Source organism: Mycothermus thermophilus (genome assembly GCF_041956435.1).
Source record: "Mycothermus thermophilus strain CBS 625.91 unplaced genomic scaffold VTJ04scaffold_3, whole genome shotgun sequence".
Taxonomy (NCBI): Eukaryota; Fungi; Ascomycota; class Sordariomycetes; order Sordariales; family Chaetomiaceae; genus Mycothermus; species Mycothermus thermophilus.
The window spans coordinates 2,537,360-2,564,547 of record NW_027191429.1 but is presented as its reverse complement, the minus strand read 5'-3'; the positions used below and the strand labels follow the sequence as shown (position 1 = coordinate 2,564,547).

General features: G+C 57.0%; 13 protein-coding genes across 13 annotated transcripts; 5 read left to right on the top strand and 8 right to left on the bottom strand.

The window, feature by feature from the left end:
- Positions 1-503: 503 nt before the first annotated feature.
- VTJ04DRAFT_5054 (uncharacterized protein) lies at positions 504-1,172 on the bottom strand (the record flags this gene model as incomplete). Its single annotated transcript, XM_069363128.1, has 1 exon — positions 504-1,172. The coding sequence occupies one exon, from the start codon at positions 1,170-1,172 to the stop codon at positions 504-506; it is 669 nt and encodes a 222-aa protein (XP_069220005.1).
- Positions 1,173-2,067: 895 nt separating this feature from the next.
- Positions 2,068-4,136, bottom strand: VTJ04DRAFT_5053 (uncharacterized protein; the record flags this gene model as incomplete). The annotated part of the gene is made up of 2 exons (XM_069363127.1): positions 2,068-3,973; positions 4,102-4,136. The coding sequence occupies 2 exons, from the start codon at positions 4,134-4,136 to the stop codon at positions 2,068-2,070; spliced, it is 1,941 nt and encodes a 646-aa protein (XP_069220004.1).
- A 1,339-nt stretch (positions 4,137-5,475) lies between these two features.
- VTJ04DRAFT_5052 (uncharacterized protein) lies at positions 5,476-6,739 on the top strand (the record flags this gene model as incomplete). The annotated part of the gene is made up of 2 exons (XM_069363126.1): positions 5,476-5,999; positions 6,058-6,739. 2 exons carry the CDS (start codon positions 5,476-5,478, stop codon positions 6,737-6,739), a joined length of 1,206 nt encoding a protein of 401 aa, XP_069220003.1.
- Positions 6,740-7,093: 354 nt separating this feature from the next.
- On the top strand, positions 7,094-10,343 carry VTJ04DRAFT_5051 (uncharacterized protein; the record flags this gene model as incomplete). Its single annotated transcript, XM_069363125.1, has 5 exons — positions 7,094-7,141; positions 7,207-8,406; positions 8,486-8,734; positions 8,790-8,970; positions 9,037-10,343. 5 exons carry the CDS (start codon positions 7,094-7,096, stop codon positions 10,341-10,343), a joined length of 2,985 nt encoding a protein of 994 aa, XP_069220002.1.
- A 597-nt stretch (positions 10,344-10,940) lies between these two features.
- Positions 10,941-12,050, bottom strand: VTJ04DRAFT_5050 (uncharacterized protein; the record flags this gene model as incomplete). Its single annotated transcript, XM_069363124.1, has 2 exons — positions 10,941-11,614; positions 11,690-12,050. The coding sequence occupies 2 exons, from the start codon at positions 12,048-12,050 to the stop codon at positions 10,941-10,943; spliced, it is 1,035 nt and encodes a 344-aa protein (XP_069220001.1).
- Positions 12,051-13,517: 1,467 nt separating this feature from the next.
- Positions 13,518-15,202, bottom strand: VTJ04DRAFT_5049 (uncharacterized protein; the record flags this gene model as incomplete). The annotated part of the gene is made up of 2 exons (XM_069363122.1): positions 13,518-14,583; positions 14,649-15,202. The coding sequence occupies 2 exons, from the start codon at positions 15,200-15,202 to the stop codon at positions 13,518-13,520; spliced, it is 1,620 nt and encodes a 539-aa protein (XP_069220000.1).
- A 785-nt stretch (positions 15,203-15,987) lies between these two features.
- On the top strand, positions 15,988-17,438 carry VTJ04DRAFT_5048 (uncharacterized protein; the record flags this gene model as incomplete). Its single annotated transcript, XM_069363121.1, has 2 exons — positions 15,988-16,228; positions 16,285-17,438. 2 exons carry the CDS (start codon positions 15,988-15,990, stop codon positions 17,436-17,438), a joined length of 1,395 nt encoding a protein of 464 aa, XP_069219999.1.
- A 332-nt stretch (positions 17,439-17,770) lies between these two features.
- VTJ04DRAFT_5047 (uncharacterized protein) lies at positions 17,771-17,977 on the bottom strand (the record flags this gene model as incomplete). The annotated part of the gene is made up of 1 exon (XM_069363120.1): positions 17,771-17,977. The coding sequence occupies one exon, from the start codon at positions 17,975-17,977 to the stop codon at positions 17,771-17,773; it is 207 nt and encodes a 68-aa protein (XP_069219998.1).
- A 62-nt stretch (positions 17,978-18,039) lies between these two features.
- Positions 18,040-18,674, bottom strand: VTJ04DRAFT_5046 (uncharacterized protein; the record flags this gene model as incomplete). Its single annotated transcript, XM_069363119.1, has 2 exons — positions 18,040-18,404; positions 18,500-18,674. The coding sequence occupies 2 exons, from the start codon at positions 18,672-18,674 to the stop codon at positions 18,040-18,042; spliced, it is 540 nt and encodes a 179-aa protein (XP_069219997.1).
- Positions 18,675-19,524: 850 nt separating this feature from the next.
- VTJ04DRAFT_5045 (uncharacterized protein) lies at positions 19,525-20,235 on the bottom strand (the record flags this gene model as incomplete). Its single annotated transcript, XM_069363118.1, has 1 exon — positions 19,525-20,235. One exon carries the CDS (start codon positions 20,233-20,235, stop codon positions 19,525-19,527), a length of 711 nt encoding a protein of 236 aa, XP_069219996.1.
- Positions 20,236-20,528: 293 nt separating this feature from the next.
- Positions 20,529-21,466, top strand: VTJ04DRAFT_5044 (uncharacterized protein; the record flags this gene model as incomplete). Its single annotated transcript, XM_069363117.1, has 2 exons — positions 20,529-20,663; positions 20,738-21,466. The coding sequence occupies 2 exons, from the start codon at positions 20,529-20,531 to the stop codon at positions 21,464-21,466; spliced, it is 864 nt and encodes a 287-aa protein (XP_069219995.1).
- Positions 21,467-21,569: 103 nt separating this feature from the next.
- Positions 21,570-22,181, bottom strand: VTJ04DRAFT_5043 (uncharacterized protein; the record flags this gene model as incomplete). Its single annotated transcript, XM_069363116.1, has 1 exon — positions 21,570-22,181. One exon carries the CDS (start codon positions 22,179-22,181, stop codon positions 21,570-21,572), a length of 612 nt encoding a protein of 203 aa, XP_069219994.1.
- A 1,967-nt stretch (positions 22,182-24,148) lies between these two features.
- On the top strand, positions 24,149-25,742 carry VTJ04DRAFT_5042 (uncharacterized protein; the record flags this gene model as incomplete). Its single annotated transcript, XM_069363115.1, has 3 exons — positions 24,149-24,156; positions 24,216-24,228; positions 24,288-25,742. 3 exons carry the CDS (start codon positions 24,149-24,151, stop codon positions 25,740-25,742), a joined length of 1,476 nt encoding a protein of 491 aa, XP_069219993.1.
- Positions 25,743-27,188: the final 1,446 nt, after the last annotated feature.

Sequence of the window (27,188 nt, the reverse complement as noted above, 5' to 3'; positions counted from 1 at the left end):
GGCTCCCTTGAATCATGCCACAACCCCCTACCCACAAAGAATCTTCTCAACCGAGGCAGAAGCAACTACCTAATAAATACTCGAAACGTTGACTGTCCATGCGGCCAATCTTACCGAATAGCAATCCGCCGAGGTGAGCTTTGTTGTGATGCGTTTGCTTTGGCCATGGTTGTCTGTGTCTCTGATGATGAGGTGGCAGATCCAGGAGACAGGCGGGCAGGCAGTGGTGAGCACTCGGGCTGGGTATCATTCTCTCGGGGGTTACTGGTTTCTTCTAGCGTGATGGAAAAGCGTCAGAGCTCCAGGGGATGCTGGTGATAATAATAGGTGACGGCGTGGGTTAAAGCCGTCGTCGTTGCCTATATCTAGATAAGAAAACCTGTCAGCACGCAAACCCAGTGTCATCAACAACCTGGTTACCTATCTACGTACACTATCGAACAGACAAAACGACAAGACAAGACAAAAAGACAAGATAACGACAGACTACTCATAGAGCTGACTTACCCACCCCCCAAAGCCCTCAACCCCTCAGCAAGCCTCACCCTCCTCATCAGCCCCTCCCATGCCCCTCCTCCTCCTACTCCTCCTTCAAACCCGCGCGTGCGAGTCCGACTATCCCACCACCACCGCCGGCGATTCAACCCAGCAGCAGTCGCTGGATAGGAATAGGGATAGGAGTATGAAGAGGCAAACGGTTGCCCATGCCCGTAAGAAACCCCACCGCCGTTGATCCTCACAGTCACGGTATCGTACCACTCCGAACTCATTCCCTCTTCATTTTCCTCGTCCTGCTCATCACCGAGCACCGTCTCGACTAGTGTCGTTTCGTCATCGTCGACGGCGGACCAAACATCCTCCTCTTCGAAACCGCTGCTGTTGCTGCTGCTGTTGCGTTGGTTTTCTTCGCAGGGATAGCGGGGACGATTGTTGTTGTTCCCATTATGTCCTCCTCCTCGTCGTCGTCGGCGGCGGAGGTGAAGGGTGACATCATCATGCAGTGGCAGTGGGCGCTGTCCCTGCTCCTGCCTGCCCTCCAGCACGGGAGGAGGAGGAGGAGGAGGAAAAGGAGAGGAGACCCCGACGTGGCCGCGGCGGTGGTGATGGTGAAAATGGTGGTGCTGGTGGTGCTGCTCCTGCTGGTGGAGGAGGGCGAGGATGGTGAGGATCATGACTGTCTGTCGATACCTAATTAGGATCTATGGCTGACGAGAGTATTGAGAGAACGACTAGTACCTCAACGTATCGCTTGAGGCGTCGTCAAGGGAGATGTAGATAATCACAACCAAGCATGGCATGGATGGATGGTTGATTTGGAGTATCTCTGTATGTGTTCGCATGTTAAGAAGGATACCTACTTGTATTCCGTCTCATCGTCATCACCACCGCCATTTCCCCGTCGACGTTAAGATGATGTCGTTATGACGACCGTTCCATCATTGTGGCTAAGAGAGTTGACTGGCTGATGATGGCTGAGGAAAGCAGAAGATCAGAACCCATCTCGTCTGACACCCAACATCCTCGGAGTTGTCGAGCCAACTTGCATATTTACCTACCTTAGGCAGGCATCTACCTCGTACAGTTTTCACGCCAAAAGTCTCCTCCCAGGAGAAGGAGAGCAAGGACATGACCAGATCACAACACTTCAATGGTCACAACATCAATCAGGGCATCATGCCCAAGGGACGCTTCAACAAAACACAAACACAAAGCCCTCAACCCACCATCGCTAGGTATTACAGCAATTGATTCCTATGTACCTATCGCTCCTAGCCCAACCAAACCAACTTATGCCGAAAAAAAAACCTCCATACCCAGTCCAACCAAGTGGTATCACAAACAAAACAATCGCAACCCGTCCCAACAAGGAGCATGAAACAGACAGACATTGCTGAGTGGCGGCTCGCTTGTACAAAACAAAACAAACACCCCGTATTGTACTGTTGTGTGTGTTGGAACACCATCCACCCACCAGCACCAGGGGTTCTTTTTCAGCTAATCACCAAATGCATCATCCCCCCCGAAACACCAACCATCATCCACCCCAGAACTTTTCTTTTTGGCGATCTACAAACCGCCACGCTCAGTGACAGTCCACCGCCTCTTGCTCGCGCTCGTGTCCCTCTCAGGTCGATCAGCATCATTCTCGGACGGGCGGGGCGGCTGGCTCCAGAGCCCGCTGACGCCCAAGCCAACGCCATTCGATGTCGACATCGTTCCAGCTGCGGTAGTCGATGTATCGTTCTTTGACATGCCATTACTACCGTCGGCTGTCACATCCAACTTCTCCACCCCCTTTTCAAGCGCACTGACCGTCGATGAACCTTTCAGTCCCCCAACCGTTGTGCCAGTCAAAGTCGAAGTTGTGGTAGTGGTTGCTGCTGACGTCGACGATTTCCCCGCAAAGGGAAAATCTTTGAAATCGTCCTCGTCATCATCCGGTTCCAGCCTCGTCGACGCGGGCGCCCAGAGCCCAATGCTCCCTCCGAGCATAGAACGCCCCAAGCCCGAGGGCCGCGACGACGTAAACGACGTCACCCCGCTGCCGATGGTGATTCCGCCAGAGGTGTTGTGGCTGAACGAAAGCCGCGGGATGCGTGGCTCATTGGGAGGTCGGAGACTGCTCAAGCCCGAGTTGGCGGCCGAGCCCCGCGGCCCGTAGCCGTCATTCCATGTGAAAGTGTTGACGGATGTCGAGAAGGACGAGTGCCGGCCGCGAATGCCGTTCAGGGTGCCAGACAGGCTGGCAGGCGAGCGTCCAGGGGTAGGGGTGCTGGGAGGGGAGCGCAGGTGGTCTGTATTGGCGAAGATCTTGAGATCGTAGAGTTCGTGGACTTTGGGCTTGTAATCAGCAGGCCATTCGCGGCGGAGGGTTTCGAGGTCCGGCTTGCGCTCGGCCATGGTCAGGGAAGCCATGCCGACATCGGTAAGCACGGGCTGGTGGGTGATGGCCCCGATGAGCGCGTTGCATCCGGCGCCGTGTGAGACGAGAATGACGACGGCTTCGGTCTCGACATCGCCCTCGTCGGCGTCGGGTTCGGGTCGGACCGTCTTTGTGACGGGCAGGGTGGGCGTCTCGGCGGTAGAGTACCAGTCGACCAGCGCCTGCACGCCGGTGCGGAACCGCTTGTGCATGGATGTCCACTCCTCGGGGAAGGTTCCGCCGTCGCCCCAGTTCAGGCCGCTCCGGTTCGAATGCCACTGGTAGTCGACAGCGACGCAGGCGTCCCGGGCGTGCGAGACAAAGCCCGGCGGAATGGTATTGTTGGTGCTGATGGCATAGTGGGGCACGGGAGCAACGTAGCCCGTGGGTGCTGACTGGGCCGAGTTGGAGGACGGGGTCTCTGGCCTCGGAGGGGATGCGGTAGAGTTCTCTCGAGAGGTAGGACGCCAGAGATGGCCTTGATGAACGGTTTGGTTGTTTGAGGGAATGTCGGGATAGTGGCTGTAGTCTTCGCGACGAAGGAGGTCGGCTGTGGCGCTGGCCAGCATCATGACGGATTCGGGAGGTGGCGTGATGAGCTCAAAGTAGCTCGGGGACAGCCATTCCCCGAGGAAGGCGTCTAGGCGCAAGACTGACTTGTGGATCTTGACGGGTTGACCATTGGCGGCAGGTGTGGTCTGCGGCTGACCGTTCGGAGGAGTCTGCGGGGTCTGTGTAGAGGTGGTGGAGGGCACGAATATGGTCGAGTCGCGGGCAAGGCCGGCGCTGATGGCGATGGAGGTTTGGATGCAGCGGAGGAAGGGGGAGCTGTGGATGACGACGCGGTACCTCTTGCGCTTTCGAGGAGTCGAGGTTGGGTCTGAAGATGCAGCGAGCTCATCTTTGCGGATCTGGTCCCGCAGGATGGAAGCTATCCTGACGCCTACGTTCTGTGCTTGTTGCCAGCCCCCGTAGGTCAGGGGCGGGTCGTAGGGAGTTGGAGAGGAAAGGTGCCATTGCTTGTCGGCGACATCTAGGCGGAAGCCGTGCCTTGGATGGGTCAGCAAGCACGTCACCGACGAACTGGTGGTGTTGGAGGACCTCTCGCAGAGCAGCGAGGCATCATCCCATGAATGCATGTGACAGGACAATGGGGTGCGGGGCAGAGGACGACGTACCTGACGACGAACAGGAATGCGGGAGGCAGACCCATGGTTGATGTTCGGAGTGTATGACGGGTAATCGGATAGAGAAGGAGAAATGTCCTGAATTGGGAGCTGTGTTTTCGGAGATGTGGCTTGGTCGAGGTTGTCTGACGGTGACAGAACGTTGGTGAAAGGGGGGGCAGAGCAACCTGAAAGAGAAGAAAGACACAAGCAACTTAAAGCGGACCCGAGGAGCTAAACTAAGGAAGTATCCAACGCTGGGGCCCTGAAATGAAATCACTCCGCTGGGGGCCTCGTACAAAAACAAAGAAACGAGGAGGCGGTGGTGATGATGAGATGAAGAGATGAAGAGGCCGGGCCCAGGAGTGTGGTCCAGGGAGGTTGTGGATGTTGGACTTAGTGTAAGTAGCGCCCAAAAATCAGCTTCACTCCACTGCTGGGAGGATGTCACAGGGCTGCTCTGCACAAGGTGATTTGCGGCAGCGCGGGGGAGGAACGCGGGGAATTGGCAGCTGATGCAGCGCCGCAGCCAGGCAGTTGATGATGCAACAGGGGGGCTGCAGCTTGGCATTGGCCCCGTTGTGGGCCTAAATTTGCTCCCCGAGCGCCTCCTTCCCCACTGTCACTTTGCACGTGGAGAAGGAAAATGGGATGAGTTTTTGTCCGGCTGTACTCAGTAAGTTTGTGGATGGATTGTACAACCAAGTTCCAAGGTTGCGATTTTTTTTTGTCTTGAATAACAAACATGTCTGAGTCACTGACCGAGTTGGCCAGTCAGATTTTGACATGGATTGACTTTCCAGGTTGCTGTCAGCCTGGAAACCTGGATAGAAGGCGCTGTCAAACACAAAAAAATTGGATTCCATCAGACGAGTTTGCAGCCTACATCGGTTCAGATGACGGCAACATGACGCGGACGGCACGGTTCCTTGTCATCAATCAACAAGAACAAACACTTACAGGGATTTCTTGGAAAAGGAATGAGCCGGTGTACTCCGTACTATTTCTACTCGTATGTACATCTACAGGAACAAACCAGGTACAGCCGAGAGGCTGAAAGATACGGATACCTCTACCAGCCAATTCCTCTGACATACACCATGACATCGACAGGCCGATCGATTGGAGATGCATTTGTTCTGGCTAACCCCAACCCCAACCCCAACCCGGAGATTGGGCCTTGACCCAAGGGTAACCTCTTGGCCGGAACCCCTGGCGCGGCTGCATCGCCTCTGATGCTCCGCCAGCAATTGGACTGGAACCGCCCTGGACATGCCAACTTCAACTTCACTCCTTCACTCCCGGATGGCCGCGTCCAAGCGTGACGCCCATCAACACCCTCGCTACACACCCCACATGTGAACTTCTCCTACCACCCACCACGCCATGAAGTTCACCGGCCTCCTGGCCCTCCCGGCCCTTCTGGCCGCCTCCCTCGCCGCCGCAGAACACACCAGCAACTGGGCCGTGCTGGTCTGCACCTCGCGCTTCTGGTTCAACTACCGTCACCTCGCCAATGTCCTGTCCATCTACCGCACCGTCAAGCGCCTGGGCATCCCCGACTCCCAGATCATCCTCATGCTGCCCGACGACATGGCCTGCAACCCCCGCAACGCCTTCCCCGGCACCGTCTACTCCAACGCCGACCGCGCCGTCGATCTGTACGGCGACAACATCGAGGTCGACTACCGCGGATACGAGGTGACGGTCGAGAACTTTATCCGCCTGCTGACCGATCGTGTCGGCGATGAGATGCCCCGCAGCAAACGGCTGTTGACCGACGAGCGGAGCAACATCCTGGTCTACATGACGGGCCATGGCGGCAACGAGTTCCTCAAGTTCCAGGACGCCGAGGAGATAGGCGCCTTTGACCTGGCCGACGCCTTTGAGCAGATGTGGGAGAAGAAGAGGTGAGCAAGGCCGCATCGCCTATCTCCATCTTGCCCTTCCACCGCTAACCCACACCAGGTACCACGAAATCCTCTTCATGATCGACACCTGCCAGGCCAACACCATGTACAGTAAGCTCTACTCGCCCAACATCGTCGCCACCGGCTCCTCCGAGCTCGACCAGTCCTCCTACTCGCACCACGCCGACAACGACATCGGCGTCGCCGTCATCGACCGCTACACCTACTATAACCTGGAATTCCTCGAAACCGAGGTGCGCGACACGAGCAGCAAAAAGACACTCGGCGACCTGTTCGACAGCTACTCGTACGAAAAGATCCACTCCCACGCCGGCGTTCGCTACGATCTGTTTCGCGGCGGCGCCGAGGCCGCCCGCAAGCGCCTGGTGACCGACTTCTTTGGAAATGTCCAGAACGTGGAGGTCGACGGCGCCAGGAATAACACCAAGCTCGAGGAGGAGCTGTTGGAGCTGAGCCGGACCATCGCGGCCCTGCACAAGAAGGCTGATGAGGAGGAGGCAGCCCAGGCGGAGAGGGAGAAGGAGAGGAAAGCCAAGAGGAGGAAGGCAGCCTCGGCCTCAGGTACGCCGTCTGCGGATACAACACAGAGGAATGCCGAGTTTGCGAAGCCCCTGACGGATGAGAACTGGTTCACGAGGAAGCTGTTTGGTGCTGCGGCCGTGGCGGCGTGTACGGTACTGTGGGGGCTGGGGTCATTGTTGGAGGGCAAGGCGAGGTAGATGTGATACCAATAGATACTATTATTTTTCTGTTCCAAACCGCATGCTGCGGTTACGCATGTAGATTTTTTGCTGATGATGTTCTGAGGTTGAGGATTTGGATGCAAGACACGTAAGGGTTAGGGTTCAATGCGATTATCGGAAACTTCATTGTTCTCTCAGACATTCTCTCTTTTCCATTCAAGTCAAATCTCAGAACATTCCAACTCCGAAATGAACAACCATGAGTTTGATCACGAACCTCTGATACAGTCGGCAACCTTTGCTACAATTGCCAAACTCTTATAAAGTCATCTAACTCTCATCCAAATTCCTGTCTGTAAGTTTGACCGACCACAACCAACCGTCACCAACATGAGCGGCCCGCCGCCAACAACAGCTCGAAAACAACCCAAACAAACAGTGAGTCCTCTCTCTCATTCCCGACTCAATCCCAAGAACAACAAAATATCTAACACTCCAAACAGTACCTCCCCCTCCGCGAACTCACCATCCCCTCCCGCCCCCTCATCAAACGCGCCATCCAATTCTCCTGCGACGGCGACCTCGCCGTGGCCGCCGACGACTCGGTGCACGTGTTTGTGCCCGAATTCCCCGACCTCTCGCGCCGGCGGGAGCGGCTGCGCGCTTTACTCAGCGCATTCCAATCCGGTCAGCCTCTCGAGCCGATCCTTGCCGAAGCGGCCGCGGAGGAAGATGAGTCCTTGGAGGAGGAGGAGGGGGAGCAGGATGGGGTTGGGGCCGGTGGCGATGAGAGCGGGTTGTTGAAAGGCTACTCCTCCCACCGGCCGCTGCGGGCGCAGTACTCCGAGGGGGGCAGGCACATACCTGTTTCCTTCCCGCCGGTTGATCCAAGGGTGAACAAGCCGCTGTTCGTCGCGGCGGGGGAGAAGTGGCCGTTTGAAGGATGGGTGCACGCCGATGGGACGGCGTGCGAGAGTAGCGCGGAGGGCGAGGACGGTGAGGACTACGAAGAACTTTTCTTGAGCGACGATGAGGACGGGGATCGGTCGTCGGGACAGCTTCTTGATGATGACGATGACGACGACTTCGGCCTGTCCGGGTCCGAGGACGACGACGGCCAAGAGAACGGCGGTGGCGGTCCGGAACCCGGCGGGCGCCGAGGGCGTGGGCTCAAGCCCAAAGGCGCCGGCTACGGCCCGATCACCGGCCCCGGAAGCAGCATGAACCATGTTGTCTGCATCGCTTGGTCGCCGCCGGGATTGGGGGTTAATTGCCGCCCCGTGCTGGGCGTGTTGGGCGGGGCGGGGACGCTGGTGGTGTACGGCGACGCTGGGCCGGGGGATAGGGGTGGGAATCAGAGGTTCTTGGTGCCCAGGGCCAAGGAGGGCATGTTGCAGGTCAGGGACCTGAGTGGGTGGGTGATACTGTTCGGAGCGGGGGAGAGGCTGGTGTTGCCGGGCCAGCAGACCGAGGTGAGCGAGTGTCTGAAGGGGTTTGCCTGGGCCCGGGAGATTGGTCCGGGTCAGGCGCTGCTGGCGACGGTGAATGATTTGGGGGAGGTGGCGGTGGTTAGCGTCCAGTGCATGCATGATCCGCTGGGAAGTAGGGAGGATGGAGGAGAAATGGAGGGGGGAGATGAGGCGGTTTGGTTGGTGAGGGAGGTCGCGAGGTTCAAGGCTGAGACGCCGCACAAGCCGTCGAATGTGAGTACTTCCTTACTTCCTATCCCTCTGGACGGAGTTTGGAGCATGCTGCTAACATAGGTTGATTGATGTCTTCCAGCCTCTTGACCCAGATTGGACTCCTTATGGCACCTCGTTTGGTTTGAGGTGGAGCCCGTGGCTGGAGAGTGAAGACTGTCGCACCTGCGTTCTGTCTTTCACGGGCCATCATTACGTCGGCTTCAGGAAAGTCACCATCCGGAAGCCATGGGTCAAGGGAAAGCCTCCAGATCTTGAGGTTGAAGACCACGATACCTACGGCCTATGTCTGCATCTCTCCACCGACTCGTTTGTGGAGTTTGAGGACGCGGTATGTGGAAGTCAACACGAACCGCCACTAGTTGTTGCCATACTGACAAACCTAGGTATGGACACATGGCGACGTCGCATCTTGCCGAGGGCTGATTTCCACTGGGTTCAGCCTGAAGCAGTTTGAGGTTGCTCTTCGCGGCGGACCGACATACCAACCAGAACTACACAGCGTCTGGGACTGCAGGACGGTCTACCGGGACGATGGTGACGAGGGGTCTCAGAACACCATCTGCGGTAAGAAGTGACCGGAAAACAACTTAATCGACCTGGATCCTGTCGGACTGACTCCCGGTTTCCCAGACCTCATCATGCACCCTCCGGACCTGTCCAGTCCGGGCACTACACCCCTCTACACACTCGTCCGCGTTACCGCCACATCTACCACCCCGGACTGGTACGAAACCAACGTGCCGCCCCTGCCGGACGATGCGGAAGCAGACCCGCGCCCGCAATGGGCGCGCACCATGACGCACAAACTTGACGTCCAACTGCCCGCCGATATGCATCTCACGCGAGCCTACGACGACAGCGGCTCCGAGGGGACCATGTCGGACTCGGACGACGATGATGACGATGAAGATGACGACGGCGGGGATGAGGACGACGATGACGAGAATGGGTCTGGAGATGGCGACCTCGACATGGACGACGACGGCGGGCTTGACGTCGCCATAGCCGACGAGGGAGACGACGACAATTCCTCAGACGGACCTCGCGCCCTCGGCGGCGAAGCCACGCTGTACGAGATGCCGCAGATCCATCCGCACCGCTTCCGCATCCACGGGCTCGCCCTGTCTCCCGGCGGCGGGGTGTCCGCGGCCCTCGTCAGCAGCCACAGCACCCAACACCCCGAACGCGGCGGGTGGCACACGGTCAAGTCGAGCGTGCTCTTCAGCTACCGTCCGCGCCGGCGGTTGCGGCGGTTGAAAGAGATTGCTGCAGACCTGATGTCCTGGTCATCCTCCAACAACAACACCGTCCCCATCGATCCGCAATTCTTGGAGCAAACATACATCTCCACCATCTCCACCACCCGGACGCCCTCCGACATCCAAACGCTCGCCAACCCGTACTACACCCGCCTCACCACCGAAGCCAAACTCTTTGAGCACCTCTACGGCGGCGCGCCTGAGGTGCCCGGGGTTCACTTCCCCGCTCCATTTCCCACCGCCACGAACTCCTCCTCCTCTTCTTCTTCATCTTCCGCCGCCGCAGCGGCGTCCCTAACCCTGCAATCCCTCCTCTCCCACCACACCGCTTTTGAAGCCCAAACCTGCGACCTGTGCTCCCTGCCTCTAGACCAGCGGTCGCGCGGTCCGCTACTCCTCGGCTGCAAGAACGGACACTACTTTAGCACGTGTGCCATGTCGGGGTTGGCGGTGCAGACGCCGGGGGCGACGAGGAGGTGCGGCGCGTGCGGGAGGAGAACGTTACGGGCGGGGGAGTTGTTGGGGAGGATTGAGCGGGCGGCGGCAGCAGGTTCCTCGTCCGCCGGAAAGGAGGGTAATGGAAATGGAAGTGGGTTGACGAAGGAAAAGAGGGAGGAGGTGGTGCGGTTGCTAGGGAGCGGGTTGTGTGCGGGGTGTGGGGGGAAGTTTTTAAGTTGATGACACTTTGATCCATGGATGGGAAGTAATAGATAGAGAGGGAGATGGTTATATACAATACTTTACAATAGATGGTTGGGATGTTCCAGGAAGTCCTTAGTCTATCGGGGATAGAGGCTAGGAATCGTTCATGCCCCTCCAGACTGGCTCCTGGAGTCTGATCAGAGGCGCGGGCAAGTGCTATGATATCTTAGCATCCTAATCATGAGTTGGTTGTGGCAAGGGAATATAATTAGGCATGAACAAACCAAACATGTCAACCAAGAGAAAGTACAACTGGATCAATCCTTCAATTCTAATGCCGACTACCCACGAGGTAGTATGTACAGTGTGATGCCTCCCAGTATAAAATCCAAACTCCTCCCGCTCTATACAGGCAGAGATGATGATGAACCGACGCTCGACGCAGCCGTCTAGAACACAACCCGAGCCAGGGGAATCAACAAACCAGCGCGAGACCAAAAAACAAAACAACCACAAAACGTACATGGCCCAAATCCTCATCAACCAGGCAGACCGAAAAACACAGACGGCACGCGATGCTCAACACACCTCACAACTCCAGCCAAACACCACCTCACCACCCCCATGAATCCCTCAGCTAAACACCTTATTCATAGCCTGATGCGCCAACTCCACACCCAAAAACGTCGCCGCATTCGCCGGCACGGCACGCGCCAGCGCCGGCCCGAACCCGGGGAAGAAAGCCTTGATGCCGCCCTGGGCGTACAACCCCCTGACCACACCCGCAATCGACACGTTCCCCTCAGCCGTCTGCAACCGCGACTTGACGGTATCAATCGGGAAAACAGGGATCCACATGGCAATACCCGCCCCCGCACCGGCAGCCGTCACGGCAGTCAGGCTGAGCTTACCCTCCGGCTTACCCGTGGCCGGGTCCTTGGGAGTCAGTTCACGCTTAAGGTACTCGTACGCAGCAAAGTAGGCGGCGCTTCCCGGGCCGTCGCGCGCCAGGGTGGCGGCGGAGCCGCGGAAGACGGAGCGGATGCCGCCTTCTTTGTAGAGCTGCCGGACGACGTCGGCGGCGCCGGAGTATTTGGGCTTTTCGCCCGGGGCGAGTTTCTTTTGGCCCTGGACTTGGAGGATGACCTTGACGCGCTCGAAGGGGGCGGTGATGGCGGTCATGGGGATGGCGGAGAAGAAACCGGCGGCGGAGATTTGCGCGATGGACAGGCTCCCGTCGGGGGAGACAGTGCTGGTGGCGCGCACGATGGATTTGCCGAGGTCGTAGCCCCAGAAGGAGACGGCGACTGGAGGTGGAGTTAGTGAGTTGCTCGGTGGTGATTAATAGAGGGGGGGGAATGGGGAAAAGGGTCTAGACGTACACATGGGCGTCACTCCATACAACGGCGCGGAAACACCGGCGTACAAGCCCCTCCGCAGCCCATCTTTAGCGACAGACTTCTTCACCACGTCGATGGCGCCGCTGTAGACGCCCTTGTCGGCGGTCTGCAGGCGCACCTTGACCAGGTCGAAGGGGTGGCCGACAATGACGGAGCAGACGCCGCCGAAGCCGCCGGCGACAAAGGAGCGCAGCTGGGCGAGGCCGGTCGAGGCGGCGGCTTTGGCGTCGGCCTTGAGCTCGGCCTTGAGCTCCTCTTTGGAGTGTGGCAGCTTGTCGGCCACGGACTGGAGCTTGTCGGCGACGACGGAGGGGGCGCCGGGAGAGGTGGACGTGGAGGACATGGTGGGAGTGTGGAAGGTGGGTTTAGGGGGAGGGAGGTTGGTTGAAGTGGCGGTTGAGGTGGTGGTTGTGTCCTCGTCTGTGGATGACGACGTCTTTGGCTGTTTCTTGTCTGGTGCAGCACTGGTGTAATGTGTACGAGTAGTAGTAGTAGTAGCTGAAAAGGAATTGGCCGACAAGTCCAAAGACGAAGCACCTGGATTAGAAAAGAAACGAAGACCAAAGGAGAACAAGATCAGGGATGTAGGGGGTTTTGAGGGTTCATCCGGCATTTAGAGTCCTCTTGTTCTCTTGTTTAATCCTCGGCCGCACGCGGCATGTTGCGCACATCATTTCTGCAAGCATCGGCCCTGCGCAGGCGCCACGGACGTCAGGTGCGCCGAAGCCGCGCTCCGGGGTCGCGGGGCAGTGGCCAACCTCGGCAAAAGGGAACGAAAGACCCCGCCACGGCGGCAGGCCACGGGAATCCCCTTCTTAGCCGGGGTCAAAGAGTGTGGGGGATGGGGGACGGGATGAGGTGGCGGCGGGGTTGGAGGACACTCCAACAAGTGGTCATCATCAAACTGTGCCACCCACCACCTCTGACGGCATCCATGGATGGATGCACCGCCCGGACGGACGGATCAAACTTACCTACAAAAGTATATCCATGCTTTGACTATCTGTAAAATGGTGTGCACGCATCCGGTAATAGTACCCCATTTCTGCACACAGTGTAAGCAAGGCAATTGGCCCTCTGTCAGGTATCATCAGCCAGGAACCTTGTGACTGCACTCCTGACGGGGATGCATGACGAAATCCATGCAACATTGTGTTCACTGGTTGTGGTGAGGACAGGGAAAAAATTAAGGTGTAAATGCCAAGTCCTGGAGAGTTTGAATGGGTTCGAGGCATGTGAATGCGTCATTTTGGGCTCTGTGTGTAACCCTAACCCTGTACCCCTGAACAACCAAGCAACCACTAGGCAGGGCAGAGGACACAGATGGAGGACAAGCCATAAAGTGCTTGAACTGACCGATGGAATATGGAGTGGCTGTGCATGGGAACATTGATTACGACTTGTCTGGTGCCGCTGTTGGTGGTGTTGACAAATGCGCCGAGAACGTGTACATACAAAGGAGAAGTTGGCGGTTGGCGATGTCGGCGCTTGATTAGGGACCCGAGAGAGATACACACACCCACAGTAATACCTTAAAAGAGCAAGATACTCCCAACATCCCAAATGCCCAGGTTGTACCATCACGGGTATGCCATTGTCTCTAGGTACCTACATATATACAAGTACATCATCCGCTCACATCCAGGCTCACCAAGACCGCCAACTATTATCTCAACAACATTGACAACACTGAGAAACAAAACCAAACACACAACGACATCCCACACCTCCATATCCATCTATCCTCGTCAAACCCCCATGAATCCAACAAATCCAGGTCCAAACTTCTCACATCCAACCCCTCTCCCTCTCAAAATATACTCACACTCTGCGCAACCCTATGCCCCTGTCCCAACGGACTACTCCTCGGCATCCCCGCGCCGCACCAACACCCCGTCTCCCCCTCCCTCTCGATCTGCAGCGTCGCCACGATCCCCTGCTCCCTCAAATACCTATCCACCCTCTCCCTGACATCATCCGCGTCCGCCCCGCGGGCGGCAACCACGTGCATCACGCCCACCAACTTGGTCTTCCCACAGTCGTCCTCGCCGCCGCCCTCGCGGTCGTCCAGCCAAAACCTCGGCGCCGCGTACCCCGCTACACCCCGCAGGGCCGTGATCCCCGACAGCGTGTCGCGCAGGTTGTACTCCACCTCGGGCGGCACCGTCAGCAGCAGACGGCGGGCCGAGGACTTGACGAGAGGCAGTGCCGAGAGGAGGATGAGCACGGCGATGAGGAAGGAGGCGAGGGGATCCCACCCGGCCCAGGGCTTGAGGTGGGTGAGGATGGTGGAGAGGATGACGGCCGCGCTGCCGAGGGTGTCAGCGAGGACGTGGAGGTAGATGCCGTGCATGTTTTCGTTGTCCTCGTGGGAGTGGTGGTGGCCATGAGAGTGGGAGTGTTTTTCGTCGTGCGAGTGGGAATGACCGTCGCAGCTATGCGAATGGCCGTGGCTATGACCGTGACTGTGGCCATGTCCATGTCCATGCCCATGCCCGTGGTCGTGGCCGTGGTGGTGGTGCCCAAAAGCCGCCATGCCTACCAGGTTGACCACCAGCCCGAGCGTGCTCACCACAAACAGCTCCCCCAGCCGCTTGGTTTCGCGGCCCTCGTAGATGCGCTCCACCGCCTCCGTCATGATCTCGATGCTGATGAGAATCAGAAACACGCCGTTGCCGAATCCGCTCAGCGTCTCAATCTTGCCGAAACCGTAGGGAAACCGCTCGCTGGGAGGCCACTTGCTGGCCACTGCGGCAAACAGCCCGACGGCAAGCGCCACGCAATCGAAGAACATGTGCACGCTGTCGCTGAGGAGCCCGAGGGAGTCGGTCACGTAGCCGTAGAAGGCTTGGACGGTCATGAATGCTAGATTTAGGCTGCCGGCGAGATGCGCATGTTAGCAACAGCCGGCGATCCGTCTCTTTCATGGTGCACAACGTACCTCATGAAGTAAAATATCCTCCGCGAGTCCTTCTCTGACACCACGGCGTGCAGGAGCGGCCAGCGCGGCGTAAACTTGAGCAAAAACTCGGTAAACCGTGACCTCCCAAACGAGTGGCCATGGTGATGATGGTGATTGTGGTGGTGGTGGTGGTCATGTCCGTGCGAGTGCGAGTTCGCCCGTGACCGCGAGGCCGTCAGCGGCTGATAAGTGCTGGCGGCGTCAAAGCTCGCGGCCGACGGGGAAATCAGAGCCCGCCCGCCGGGCGTTGACTCGATCTTCCATTGCGAGTTGTTTTCTAATGGCGGTGGGACCCTGTGCCTGCGGAACCCGGAGTCTTGACCGCTGCTTTCGGTACTGCTCGTAAAAATGTCGGCGGTATAGCTCCGGTTGTGAGAGCGAAAATGGCCGGATATCGGCTCTTTGCGACTCCTGCTTGGACTGTGGTTGACTCGAGATGATGTATGGCTATGCGAACATAGGCCATCTGGGCCGTGGTCATGGGCGTGGTGGTTCGGAACCGACGACACGGGGAGGACGTAGGAGGACGCCATGTTGGTGGCGGATGGGAGTTGTATCGAGGTCGGGAAAGACGTGGAGCAGCGACGCTCCGAGGGTTACCTGCTGAAGAGCATCGAGGTGTTGCGACAGGATATGGACAACGTCGATGGACGTGACTATGGGGGATGCGCCAGGCCGTCAGCGAGGAATGAATCGAAGGCCGTGTTTACTGACGAGTCCTTACCTATGTGAAATATGCAAAACTTAAATATCTGTCAAAGTCACACACAAACAGCACTGTGTATTTTGTTTGATGTAAAGTGTCGGATGTCGAGGAGAATATGGAGGACTTGATGTTGCTGGTCGCAGATGTTCCCGCTCCCTCCGCCGCCAAAGACCCAGACTCAGACCCAGACCACGTTCCACGTTGTTTGGACGGTGTCTTCCTCTCCGCAGCATCCCCTGTCAGGTCCCTGTCAGCCCCCTGTCCGCAGTCTTCAGGCTCTTGAGTTTCCCTTTTGGTCGACTGTTTCAGCGCGCTGATTGGCGGGGTTCGGCAGATGCCCGCCGAGATCGACGCCTTATCTATCGACTTGCAGCGGCAGGAAAGAGGAACACATAACGCCAAGACAGGACCGACATCACCGACTCATCAGCGGACACATCACCAACTTTCCACTTCCGACGACAGCTTCCAACAAGAGGTGGACACAAGGCTGACCAGTGCATCCATCACTGGGCTGCAAGGCTGAAATTCGGGCACAATATGCTGTGTCAACTTCCAAAAGTTCAAGTGACGGGGTAGCCATTCCTTGATCTGACCAACAAACTCGGCAACATGATAATACTCCTTGTGTCACTTTTCTTCATTCTTTCTGTCTTACTCGGTCTCATACTCCTTCTTCTCTTCTTCTTATATCGCCCTACCAAATATGACGGGGCTCGCGCTGGTAGGGCCAAAGCCCAGGTCTCAGCTCACATCGTCGTCCTCGGCGATATTGGCCGGAGCCCTCGCATGACATACCATGCCCTGAGCTTTGCAAAGCATGGAGTCAAAGTGAACTTGATCGGATATGCTGGCAAGTAAACACCTGAATATCCTCAAGAAGTAGGCATGTTACTAACACTCTCATAGAAACCTCCCCTCACCCCTCCGTCCTCAACAACCCTAACATCACTCTCACCCCCATCCCCACACCTCCTCGCAAACCACCATCCATCCCCTTCCTCCTCTTTGCTCCCGTCAAGGTCTTCATCCAGCTCTTCCACCTCCTCCGCCTCCTCGCCTACCATCTCCCGCCAGCGACCTACCTCCTCGTCCAAAACCCCCCATCCATCCCCACCCTCGCCATCGGCATCCTCATCTCCCGCCTGCGCAACACCAAGCTCATCATCGACTGGCACAACTACGGCTGGACCATCCTCTCCTCCGTCCGCGGTGCCTCCCACCCCCTTGTCAAGGTTTCCAAATTCTACGAGGCCCGTCTCGGCCGACATGCCGACATGCACCTGACCGTCACGCACGCCATGGCCCGCCAGCTGCGCCGCGCGCCCTACTCCATCCCATCCACCCAAAAAATCCTCGTCCTCCACGACCGGCCGGCGGCCATCTTCCAGCCCATCACCACCCGCTCGGCCCGCGTGGCTGCCCTGCGCCGCGTCCTCCCCGCCGAACACGCCGAGCTCATCCCCCGGATCGTGCAAGGCTCGGTCCGGCTGGTGGTGAGCAGCACCTCGTGGACGCCCGACGAGGACTTCTCGCTCCTCCTCGATGCGCTGGTCCAGTACGCCACCACCACTCCCACGGCAACACCCATACTAGCCATCATCACCGGCCGCGGCCCGCAACAATCCTACTACCTCTCCCGGATTTCAGCTCTAGCAGCCTCCGGCGACCTACCTCCGGACCTCGTCCGCGTCACCACCGCCTTCCTCCCCTTCGCCGACTACGCGGCCCTCCTCGCCTGCGCCGACCTCGGCGTGTGCCTCCACCGCAGCAGCTCCGGCGTCGACCTGCCCATGAAGGTCGTCGACATGTTCGGCGCGGGCTTGCCCGTGGCGGCGTACGCGGGTTACGAGAGCTTCGGGGAGCTGGTGAAAGAAGGGGAGAACGGACGGGGGTTCGAAAGGGCGCAGGAGCTGACGGTAATTTTGAGGAAGCTGTTTTGCACCGAGGAGGGCAGGGAGGAGTTGCGGAGGCTGAAGAACGGGGCGATTAGGGAGGGGGGAAGACGCTGGGATGCGGAGTGGGATGGGAAGGTGGGGAGGGTGTTGGGTGTTGTTGGGTAGAAGAAAAAGTAGGTAGTTGTATCTCCTGGACTCTGGCCGGGGACAAGCAAGAAAAGGAAAACAAATGCGGTAGTGGGTGTTAGGGCAGTAGTTGTATGTAGCGTGAATGTAGGTCTGTGTCCAACATTCCATCGTTGACCTCCTACCTCCCAACTACTTGACCTATGCGAGCTCGGCTAGTTTGGATCATGTTCAGATTTGCCACCTTCCCATATGACTACCTGTATGCTGATGCGGTTTGTTTGGACCGCATCTCGGTTTCCTAATTCCAGACGCAGACGCCATAACGCAACCAAGGGCCCCAACCAGCCAACCCCGCCTCCCCGCCGCCGTTAAACTCCATTCCCAGCAAAGTGTTTCTTCCGTCCCTCCATGTTTCTCTTCTTCTCGTCCCCATTTGCCTCCTCTGCTTCATTCAAATCCGCTCCTTGACTCAGTAGTGAACTAACTGTTTTCCTCCGGATGATGCAAACTTTCTGATGAGAACCAACGCAAAAGAAAAAAAAACGCCAACCGCAACCGCTCACTATCACCAACATATCACCACCATGACAACCGTTTCTGTCTGTCTGTCTGTCTGTCTTTCTTTTCTTTCTTTCCTTTAATCCTCGCCCAAGCTCTCCCTCACGCAGCGGCGACAGCGCTTCCGGAAGTCGCGGTGCTTGCCCTCGCGCTCCTCGCGCAGCATGCGGGCGGCCTCGACGTTGGCGGGGGACTCGTCGTTGGGGTCCTCAAACAGGCTGATGACGCTGAGCAGGATGGTCTCCGGGGTCTGGACGGGCGACCACCGCTCGCTGGCCTGCTCGTAGCCGAACTTGTCCTCCTCGGGCGGGTGCAGGATGCTGATGCACAGCTCGCCGTTGGGGTAGATGTTGGGGTGGAAGGGGATGGGGGATTGGAACACCATCTTGGGCGGCATCAGCGGGTAGGTTGGGGGGAAGGTGAGGTGGGCGCGGAAGTTGCCTCCTGTTTGAATGAAAGAAGAAACACGTTAGGTATTAGGTATGGTCGATGAAGTAGGTTGAGGAGATGGGAATGTTGGGAGTTGGTTGGTTGCTTACCGCCGTAGTACTTGCAGTCATCGCTAATCATGAGCATCACCTCCCACTCGAAAATGTTGTTGTCGTTGACCAGGCCGCACGAGATGCCCGGCAGGTCCTTGGCGGCCTGCATCTCCTTAAGCTGCCGGCGCAGCAGCGACGCGGCGGCCAGCGAGCTTGTCGACGTGCTGGCCATGTTGGTTGTTTGCCTCGAGAGGGTGTGGTTGGTGGAAAGTCGGAGATGGATCGACGATGGGAGATGGGAAAGAAGAGGGGCAACTGCCGGTAGAAAGGGCGGGACGAGTAGCGGGACGCAGAGTGATCGATCGGATCGGTTGGGTTGTTATGTCCCGGTCCCGGGTGATGTAGGGTAGGTCAGGTTAGGTAGGATTTAAATATCGCCGGGTCGGCTGAGGTTGTCGACCTTGAAAGTTTGGTTGGGAAAGTGCTGGAAGAAGAAGGCTTTTTGGTTGAAGGGCGGCTGGAATCGGGATAACCGACAAGGCTGCAACGGCTGAGGGGAGTGGAAAGAAAGGATGAAGCCCAGCGCAACGCTCTGCTCTTGAGGTGGCCGATGACTGAGCGAGTGGCCAAAGCGGGGCGCCAGACTGGGCTCCACTGGCTGGCGCGGGGAGCCCGAACCCTGGGAGCCTGAGGACGGGCCGAACGAGAACCTGAACCCTGGGGACGGCGGTCAGCGCCGTCGGGTCGGCGTCGGAACGGCGGTGGGGCCGATGAGATGTTTGTTGCCTTTCTGGGGAAGCCGTGAATCGATGCAGGTTGTGATGTTGTTTGTGATGGTGTCTGTGATATTTCCTCGGGTAGGTAATTAGCATTAGGTTTCCTATTGTCTGAAACAGCCTTTTTCAACCTGGTCAACATGTGTGATATGTGCCCCCATCTTGTCTTCCCTGACACCGATGACGCATACAACCCTCCATCCAACGCCAAAACGCCATCCCATGGTATGTGTATCCCCTCGCCGAATGAGTCCTTGACCTGATGATGCCAGCAACGACCATGCCACAAACAATAATAATCCGTCCTCACTTCTTCCCCGTTCCCCCAAACCCCGTAAACCCCAACGCGGCCATCATGTCATCCTCATCATGCTCCCCCTCGATCCGCACATCTTCACCATAATCCATCTTCATCTTCTTCTCCGCTTCCTTCTCCAACCGTCTCCTCTCCTCCGCCTCCTTCCTCTTCCTCCTCTTCTCCTCCCTCTCCCTCGCCTCCTCCTCCTTCCTCACCTCCAACCTCTCCTTCAACGACACCACCTGCTCCTTCTTCTGCTGCTGCACCTTTTCCCACAGCGCCTCGATGCGCGCGTGCACCTCCTCCGCCGTCGCCCGCTTCACCTCGCCGGACGCGCCGATCGCCCGCTGGTGCTGCATGCTGTTGGTGTGCTCCACCCATTGGTGGTTGTCTTTGAAGGTGAGGTCGCACGCCTCGCAGTAGAAGCCGGCGCCTTTGCCTTTGCGGCCGACGCCCGCGCCCGCGGGGACCAGGCTGGTGGTGCCGACGAGCTTGCTAAAGTCGTGCGTCGTGGAGCGCGCCGTGGTGAGCTTTTCGGTGCCGTCCATGGGCTTGTAGTATTTCTTGCCGGCCAGCTTGGCCTCGTAGCGCGCCTTGCGCTCCTCGCGCTCCTTGGCCTCGCGTTCTTTGGCTTTGGCGGCATATTCGTCCAGGTCGTATTTTTTGCGGAAGTCGGTGTCGCTGGCCGCTTGGCCGTAGGCAGATTTGGAGTTGGACATTTTGGTTGAGAGGGGGGTCGTGAATGGATGGCGGAGGATGCCCGGGGTTTGGAGAGTTGATGGTGTCTGGATTTGACTGTTGACTTTGGCTGTGCTTGAGCTGCCTTTCTGATGACGGGACGACACGTTATCGATAAGCCCAGACCCCTGTTCGCTTGTTGCTGGGATCGAAATTTTGGCGGGGCACTTGCACTTCAATTGTTTGGCGGGGTACTTGATCTTCTGGTTGTAGCAGACTGCTCTGCTCCCGTCCCCTAGATCACCACCACAGTCCCCCTTAAAACTCAATCGCCATGTTGTACCTGGTAGGCCTTGGTCTCTCCGACGAGACCGACATCACCGTCAAGGGCCTTGAGATCGTGCGCAAAGCATCGCGCGTGTACCTCGAGGCCTATACCAGCATCCTTCTCGTAGACCAGTCCGTGCTGGTATGCGCCCATGCCCTCTCCTTCCTCCTCCCTCCCGGCCTCTCTCCCACTCGGCTAACGCTAATGCACAGTAGGAAGCCTACTATGGCCGCTCCATAGTCGTCGCAGACCGCGAGATGGTCGAGTCCAACAGCGACGAGATCCTGCGTGACGCCGACAAGGTCGACGTGGCCTTCCTGGTGGTCGGCGACCCGTTCGGCGCCACCACTCACACCGACCTAGTCCTGCGCGCCCGCGAGCTCGGCATCCCCGTTCGCACCGTGCCCAATGCCTCCATCATGTCGGGCATCGGCGCCGCGGGCCTGCAGCTCTACAACTTCGGCCAGACGGTCAGCATGGTCTTCTTCACCGAGAACTGGCGCCCGGCGAGCTTCTACGACCGCATCAAGGAGAACCGCGACATCGGCCTGCACACCCTGGTCCTGCTGGACATCAAGGTCAAGGAGCCCAGCCTGGAGAACCTGGCCCGCGGCAGAAAGATTTATGAGCCGCCGCGTTTCATGACTGTCGGAACCTGTGCGCACCAGATGCTGGAGGTTGAGGAGGAGAAGAAACAGGGCGCGTATGGCCCGGACAGCTTGGCTATCGGCGCAGCCCGCGTGGGCGGCAAGACGGAGAAGTTCGTCGCCGGCACGCTGAAGGAGCTCTGCGACGCCGATGATCTGCTGGGCCCTCCTCTTCATAGCTTGGTGCTCCTCGGGAGCAGGACGCATGAGCTCGAACACGAGTTTGTCCGCGAGTTTGCTATCAACAAGGAGAATTGGGACAGGATATGGAAGGCAGATTATTCTGGCAAGCATTAGGTACATACAACACACAACGAAATCGTTTAAGTCCTGTCCAGCTCGGGGTCAATCTATCGTCTCCATCCTCCATCCACTTCTCTCCCCTCTCTCCATATGATCCTCAGTGCGTCGACCTCCACTGCTGCACCTCCGCCTCGCTAATCTCCCGCAACTTGTTCGGCGTGGCCACCTTGCCCGTAATCACCCCCTGCGCCACCTCAGCCATATGTCCAATCACCCCCTTCTTGGAAAACGAATAATGCGCCGTGACCATCTTGACGCGAATGATGCCCAGCCTGGGATCGTCCGGGCCGCCGTTGTGCACGCCATCCCCCAAATCGCCCAGCCACGCCTTGAGGTGCTCGCTGTAGTGCTTCTTGACCAGCTCGCGGTCCTTCACGACGCTGGCCTTGCCGCTGACCGACGCCCACTCGCCCGTGCTGTTGAGGAAGGCAATGTTGGTGTGCGAGTCGCTTGCCAGGTCGTCGGTTTTGCCGCTGGTCGTGTTGGTGTGGAAGAGCAGGTCGATGCCGCCCGTCTCCTGGGCCGCGAGGGCCATGCAGCGCGACACCAGGTTGCCACTGGCCGCGTCGCGCGTTGTCATCATGGCGAATTTGCAGTGCTTCATGAACTGGACGAGGTCCTGGACTTTTTGTTCCAGGGTGGCCTCGGTGTCGAGGTTGGCTTGTTTGTAGGGGTCAAGGGCGGGGGTGGTGATTTCGGTGGCGGACATTTTGGTGGTTGGCAGGAAGGACCTGATTTAGAAGTGGTTGGAAGTTTGTTGTTGGAGTGAAAGATGTGTTGAAGGTGTTTTCGTTGTTTGTGTTGGTATCAAGACTGGTTGGTGGTGGGCTCTGGGCTGTTGTCAGACGGGGTTGCCTGGTAATGACCTATATACATGATCTAACAATTGAACCCATGCCGTCATTGAATCTCCTTCTTGCAAACAAGGTATCATTCCATGGTGAATTAAGCCGCGATTTACCAGCCGTAGACGATGGTTGGCTCATGGGGGCGATGGAGGGTGTCCAGATCTCAGGGTCTGACGTCACAGTTTCTCGAGCCTAGACCATGGCAGAGACCTGGTAGCCATTCTCCTATTCAAACCATAAGAGATAGCACACAACAAGGTACCTAGTTGACCGCATCACGTGCTGCATTTTCTTTATCAGAGACTGTACCCCTATGTCAGCACATCAGGTATCAAGTTCCAAGGAGAGGCTTAGCCGGACTTAGCTCTACCTCTACTCTGAATCAGGGGTTGATAGCTCGTCCCCACATGTCGTCTCTATTTCGATGAGCCTGTATGGTAGGAGGATCAAAAATCACCTTGATCTACTTGCTAATCTCACCTTGGCGATTTTCACCTCTGCATTCTGTGGCATGATATATCGGCTCCTTTGCGAACACTAGTGTGAATTTTGAATCCCAAACGTGTTGTTTGCTCAGTCACCGGGTAGATGCATATTCCAGACGTTCCAACCGTCGTCTCGTCCCGTCATGCAGTTGATACCTGGAGGCCCCCTGGGCAAGTCTTTGGTCAGCCTACGTGAACATGGAATGTTTACGGTTCCTCTTGAGCAGGACTTAGGTGTGTCTAGGCACTTTTCCGTCACGCAGAATCCCTGATTCTCAGTGCTTTATAGTCTCCACAGGTATAGCTGCGTGATGTCTGCCTTATTTTGACAAGCATCATGAGTTCTCATAGACTGAATCAAGGCTGACGGTACGTCTATTGAACAAACAAGATGACTATCTTGCATGTTGTTGAGGAGAGGGAACTCTGCTTGATTGACTTGTGGACTATTCCATGCTTATCCAGGGAAGTTCAGTTGAATGTCTGCTTCCAGGTTACTCCTTCCCCCTGAATATCAACACATCAAGATGTCGTGTTCATGTGCCTAACAATCTTACCTGCCTACCACAGCTGCTCCTTCCCTCTCTCAATAACAACATCGCTCATGGTCCATGCTTTGCCCCTCGTTTGTATTGGACTCACGTTGTCTGCCTGGACACCCGGCGACTTCTCTCGTCGACGAGGACTGGAGGAGGGCTCATCTCCTGTCTCTCTCATCTCTTGTTCCTCTCGTCTCCATCTCCCATCCTCTCATCCAATCCCGTCTCTCCATTCCTCTTTTCTTCCGCGACGCCTGTGAAAATCAGGGTTCCGGAGGGTTCCGTGAGTTCTGTGATCGAACAAGGTTCTCTTCTCCCTCTTCACTTCTTCTGCTCATCTCTCTCGTTCTCCTTTCTCCTCTCTTCCCTCAAGAGTCACTGGGTTACCAAAGCCTCCTGTGGTTCTTGCGACGGACGTGTTTTCCATTTGAACATCTGGACCCGGGGACGTCATCTTCTCGTCACACTCGCCCCTCGTCTCTGCCGAGATTCACTTCAGGGCGGGCCTCCTGCTCCGTTTTTCTCCTCTTCTAAAGAGGGATAACGACTTTCTGGGTCTGCTCGGTGTTTCCGAACGTAGACTTCTTCCAATCTTTTGGCGAAAAACACCCAACCACGCAACTTCGGTCTCTCGACATCCAGAGCCGGTTGCTTCGAAGCTTTCAGCGTCTGTCTTTCGGCAATTGACCGGCATTCCGTCGTCTGAAGTTGAACCTCACTTTTCATCGCATTTTTCTCCTTTGGAGAAATTGTCCTTTACTTACTGACCCATTGATCTGACCACGTTGGTCAACCTCGACCACAATGGAATGGTATGTCGTCGACTCCAATCCTTGCTAATCCAAGACACCACACTCACCAAAGCGGACAGGGACCCCGATGATGTAAGAAGGCCTGACTGTGGCGTCTGGAAACTGAAAACCTGCTAACCCTTTCCTACCAGCATGTCCTGCCCGCGGAGACCCGGGACCAGGAAGACCAGGCGAAGGCCTGGTATGATGAGCCAACCCGAGCCCTGAACCGCCTGCTCCTCGAGGAGAACTTACGCCTCAAGGGACTCCTGAGGGAGAAGGGCATCCCCTGGGATGACAGGCTGATCAAGGACCCCAACAACCCGAAAAAGCTGATCTGGGGTGAGCCTCCTGGCACCTCAGCCACCAAGCATACCCGCAACTCCCGCAAATCCTTCATCGTTCTGGCACAGGAGAAAAAGAAGCACCATCTCCCGACCCTCCCCGTCGAGATCCAACTTCAGATCTTGAAGTACGCCATGACATCAAAGTTCCCCATCATCGATCCCCTTTGCAAGTTGGACAGGGACACCCTATCCCTGACCGAAAAGGCTCGCGGTAACGAGATCGCCATCGGCTTCCTCGCTACGTGCAAGGCGTTTCATGTTGAGGGCACTCGCCACCTGTGGTGCAACAACACCTTCACATTCACCAACCCCTACGCCTTGCTCAACTTCGCGAACCTCAGCATCGAGCATCGCAAGCACATCAAGCACATCAACCTGAGGATCATCGCAAGGTATTACGACGATGAGCACCGCCGGCATGAGGCCCCCTTTGCCTCCCACGTCAACGCCTACATTCGCACCATGAAGATCAAGCCGGCCCAGCGCCCGAAGGAGAATACTCTCGCCCGCAGTGGCTATCGCAGCTACGCTTGGTACCAAGTGGTGGATTTCCTTCGCGCCCTTCTCCCGCCTTACGACCCGAACCATCCTAAGAATCTGCCGCGTCCCCGTCTGCTCCCTGGTCTGAAGTCGATGCGCATGGACTTTGTCAACTTCCCAGACAGCTACCTCACCCCCGGAAACGGTTCCGAACTCCACAACCTGGCCAGTCACGACCTCGGCTGCACGCTTGACGAACTGCAGCTCACGGGCATTCCTGCCGACGAGTGGGGCTCCGAAATGACCAGCGAGCTCAAGGGCATGGTCAAGGATGACGGTCTTCTGATGGAGTCAGACTCGACCTACGTCTTCACCGGAAATGTGATGCGTAGCATGCAATGGGTGGCTAACTGGGATGCGGTCTGGCGACCCACGGTCGTTCGCTCGTGGAAGGTTCTCGTCGACGAATACCTGGCGTCCAAAGGAAAACCACCTGTCCGCCCCCGCCGTCATGGACATCTTCACTTCCGAATGCCGCCCGCCCCTCAGGAAGAAGGCCATCCGGAGTCCAAGTGGAAGAAGAGGCGTACCGTGTGGAAGCGGGTCCTAAAGACTCAGAATGTTGATCCCGGCGACGAAACCAGGGAGTGGGCCGAATTCGACCGTCTCACGGGCGAGCCGATTTACAAGAAGTGGTCTGAGTCCAAGGACAATTATGATCCGGAGGAACTGAAATGTTCTACTTGCGATTCGCTTCACGGACCCAACGCCCACTACTAGAGGGCGTAGCAAGTGGTCCGTCATGGGCAGGGGTCGTGATTGACCTGAGAGTCTACATGAGTCTAAAAGGACCTCTGTGGCAAGCGGCACCCTTCGAATCTAAACATGGTTCGTCACGGGACTCGGGTTTGGTCAAAGACTTTGTCACCGGCTTCTACTTGCACTTCTACAACATTGATCGACTTGTTTGGAGAGATCCCCCCGTCACACTGGGCATCATGGTGTGCTCTGATGGTGACCTCCCTTTTGGGACTTTCGGGGCTCTTGTTTTGCCCATTTTGCTTCATTTGCTTGATCAGGCATCACTCGACTGAAGGGCTCTTCCCGCCATCTTCACGAGTACTAACATGGTGCTCTCATGGGATTTGACTTCTCTCGAGGACGTTTCTGGGGATTAACCACCTGGTATCATTGATTGACCTGAGATCCACTCTGCTGTTCATGAATATCACTAGAAGGGTTATAATGAGGTTTTGCAACACGTTAGCTACTAGCATTTGATGAGATGGACATCAGTGGCATTGACATAGGGTTGGGGAACAGGACTTGAGAGACAGGTATGGCGTATGGGAATTCACGGAGATACCACCAGAGTTAGTTCAGGCAATCAAGACACATCATTGAGAACCTATCTCCTTTGGTATCAAGGTCTCCGTTGTGTATTAATGTGTGGCTGCCAACGCTTGGTGCTCTCCTGATTGTGTTGCGGCGTAAGCATACATGGTTTGAACTTGAAGCAGTATATCCTCCGGTTCTAGACACACAATGTTTATCCCTACCTCTCTCTGCTTCTGCTTCTGTCTCTGGCAGTCGAACTTGACGCTGACGCAGATGACTCTCTGAGAGTCTCGTCCCTCGCCCTCATCCTTGGCCGTCTTGCTTCCGCCAGTCTCAACCCGCGATGAAGTTCCGAATCCCTCGTGACTCATCCCGCACAAGAAGCCGGAATACCGCGATTTCCGCGAGTATACCAACGGTGTCAAGGCTGGCCGCCGGCCCTTGAGTTTGGCTTAGTTAGCCAGCCTCAGTTCTCCATTTCTGGCGCTCAGACGGCCCACCTGGAGCCACCCTTCTGTGTATATATCATGGGGCTTCCGCTGTCTGAGCCTCGGGTTGTTTTTCTTCCACAATTCAATCGCTTCCCTTCACTCCGTTTTTCATATGCCATTGTTCAGGTCCGGGCTCTTGAAGTCAGGTGTGACGTCTCAATTACTGTCACAGAGTGGGATCCTTGGTTAAGCGCTTTATGAGCATGGTGTGACAGGAATTGAGGCGGCAGGATCCAGTTCTGAGGCCTGAGGCATCAAGCTCGCTCTATTGACCCTCACCTCTCGGGACCATGTTCACTGATGCCGGGGCTGACCTCCCTGACCACTCAGTCGTGTATATGAAACACTTTCTTTCCTTCGTTTGGAACGGTTTCTCTTAGCTGGCTAGCTCTCTCAA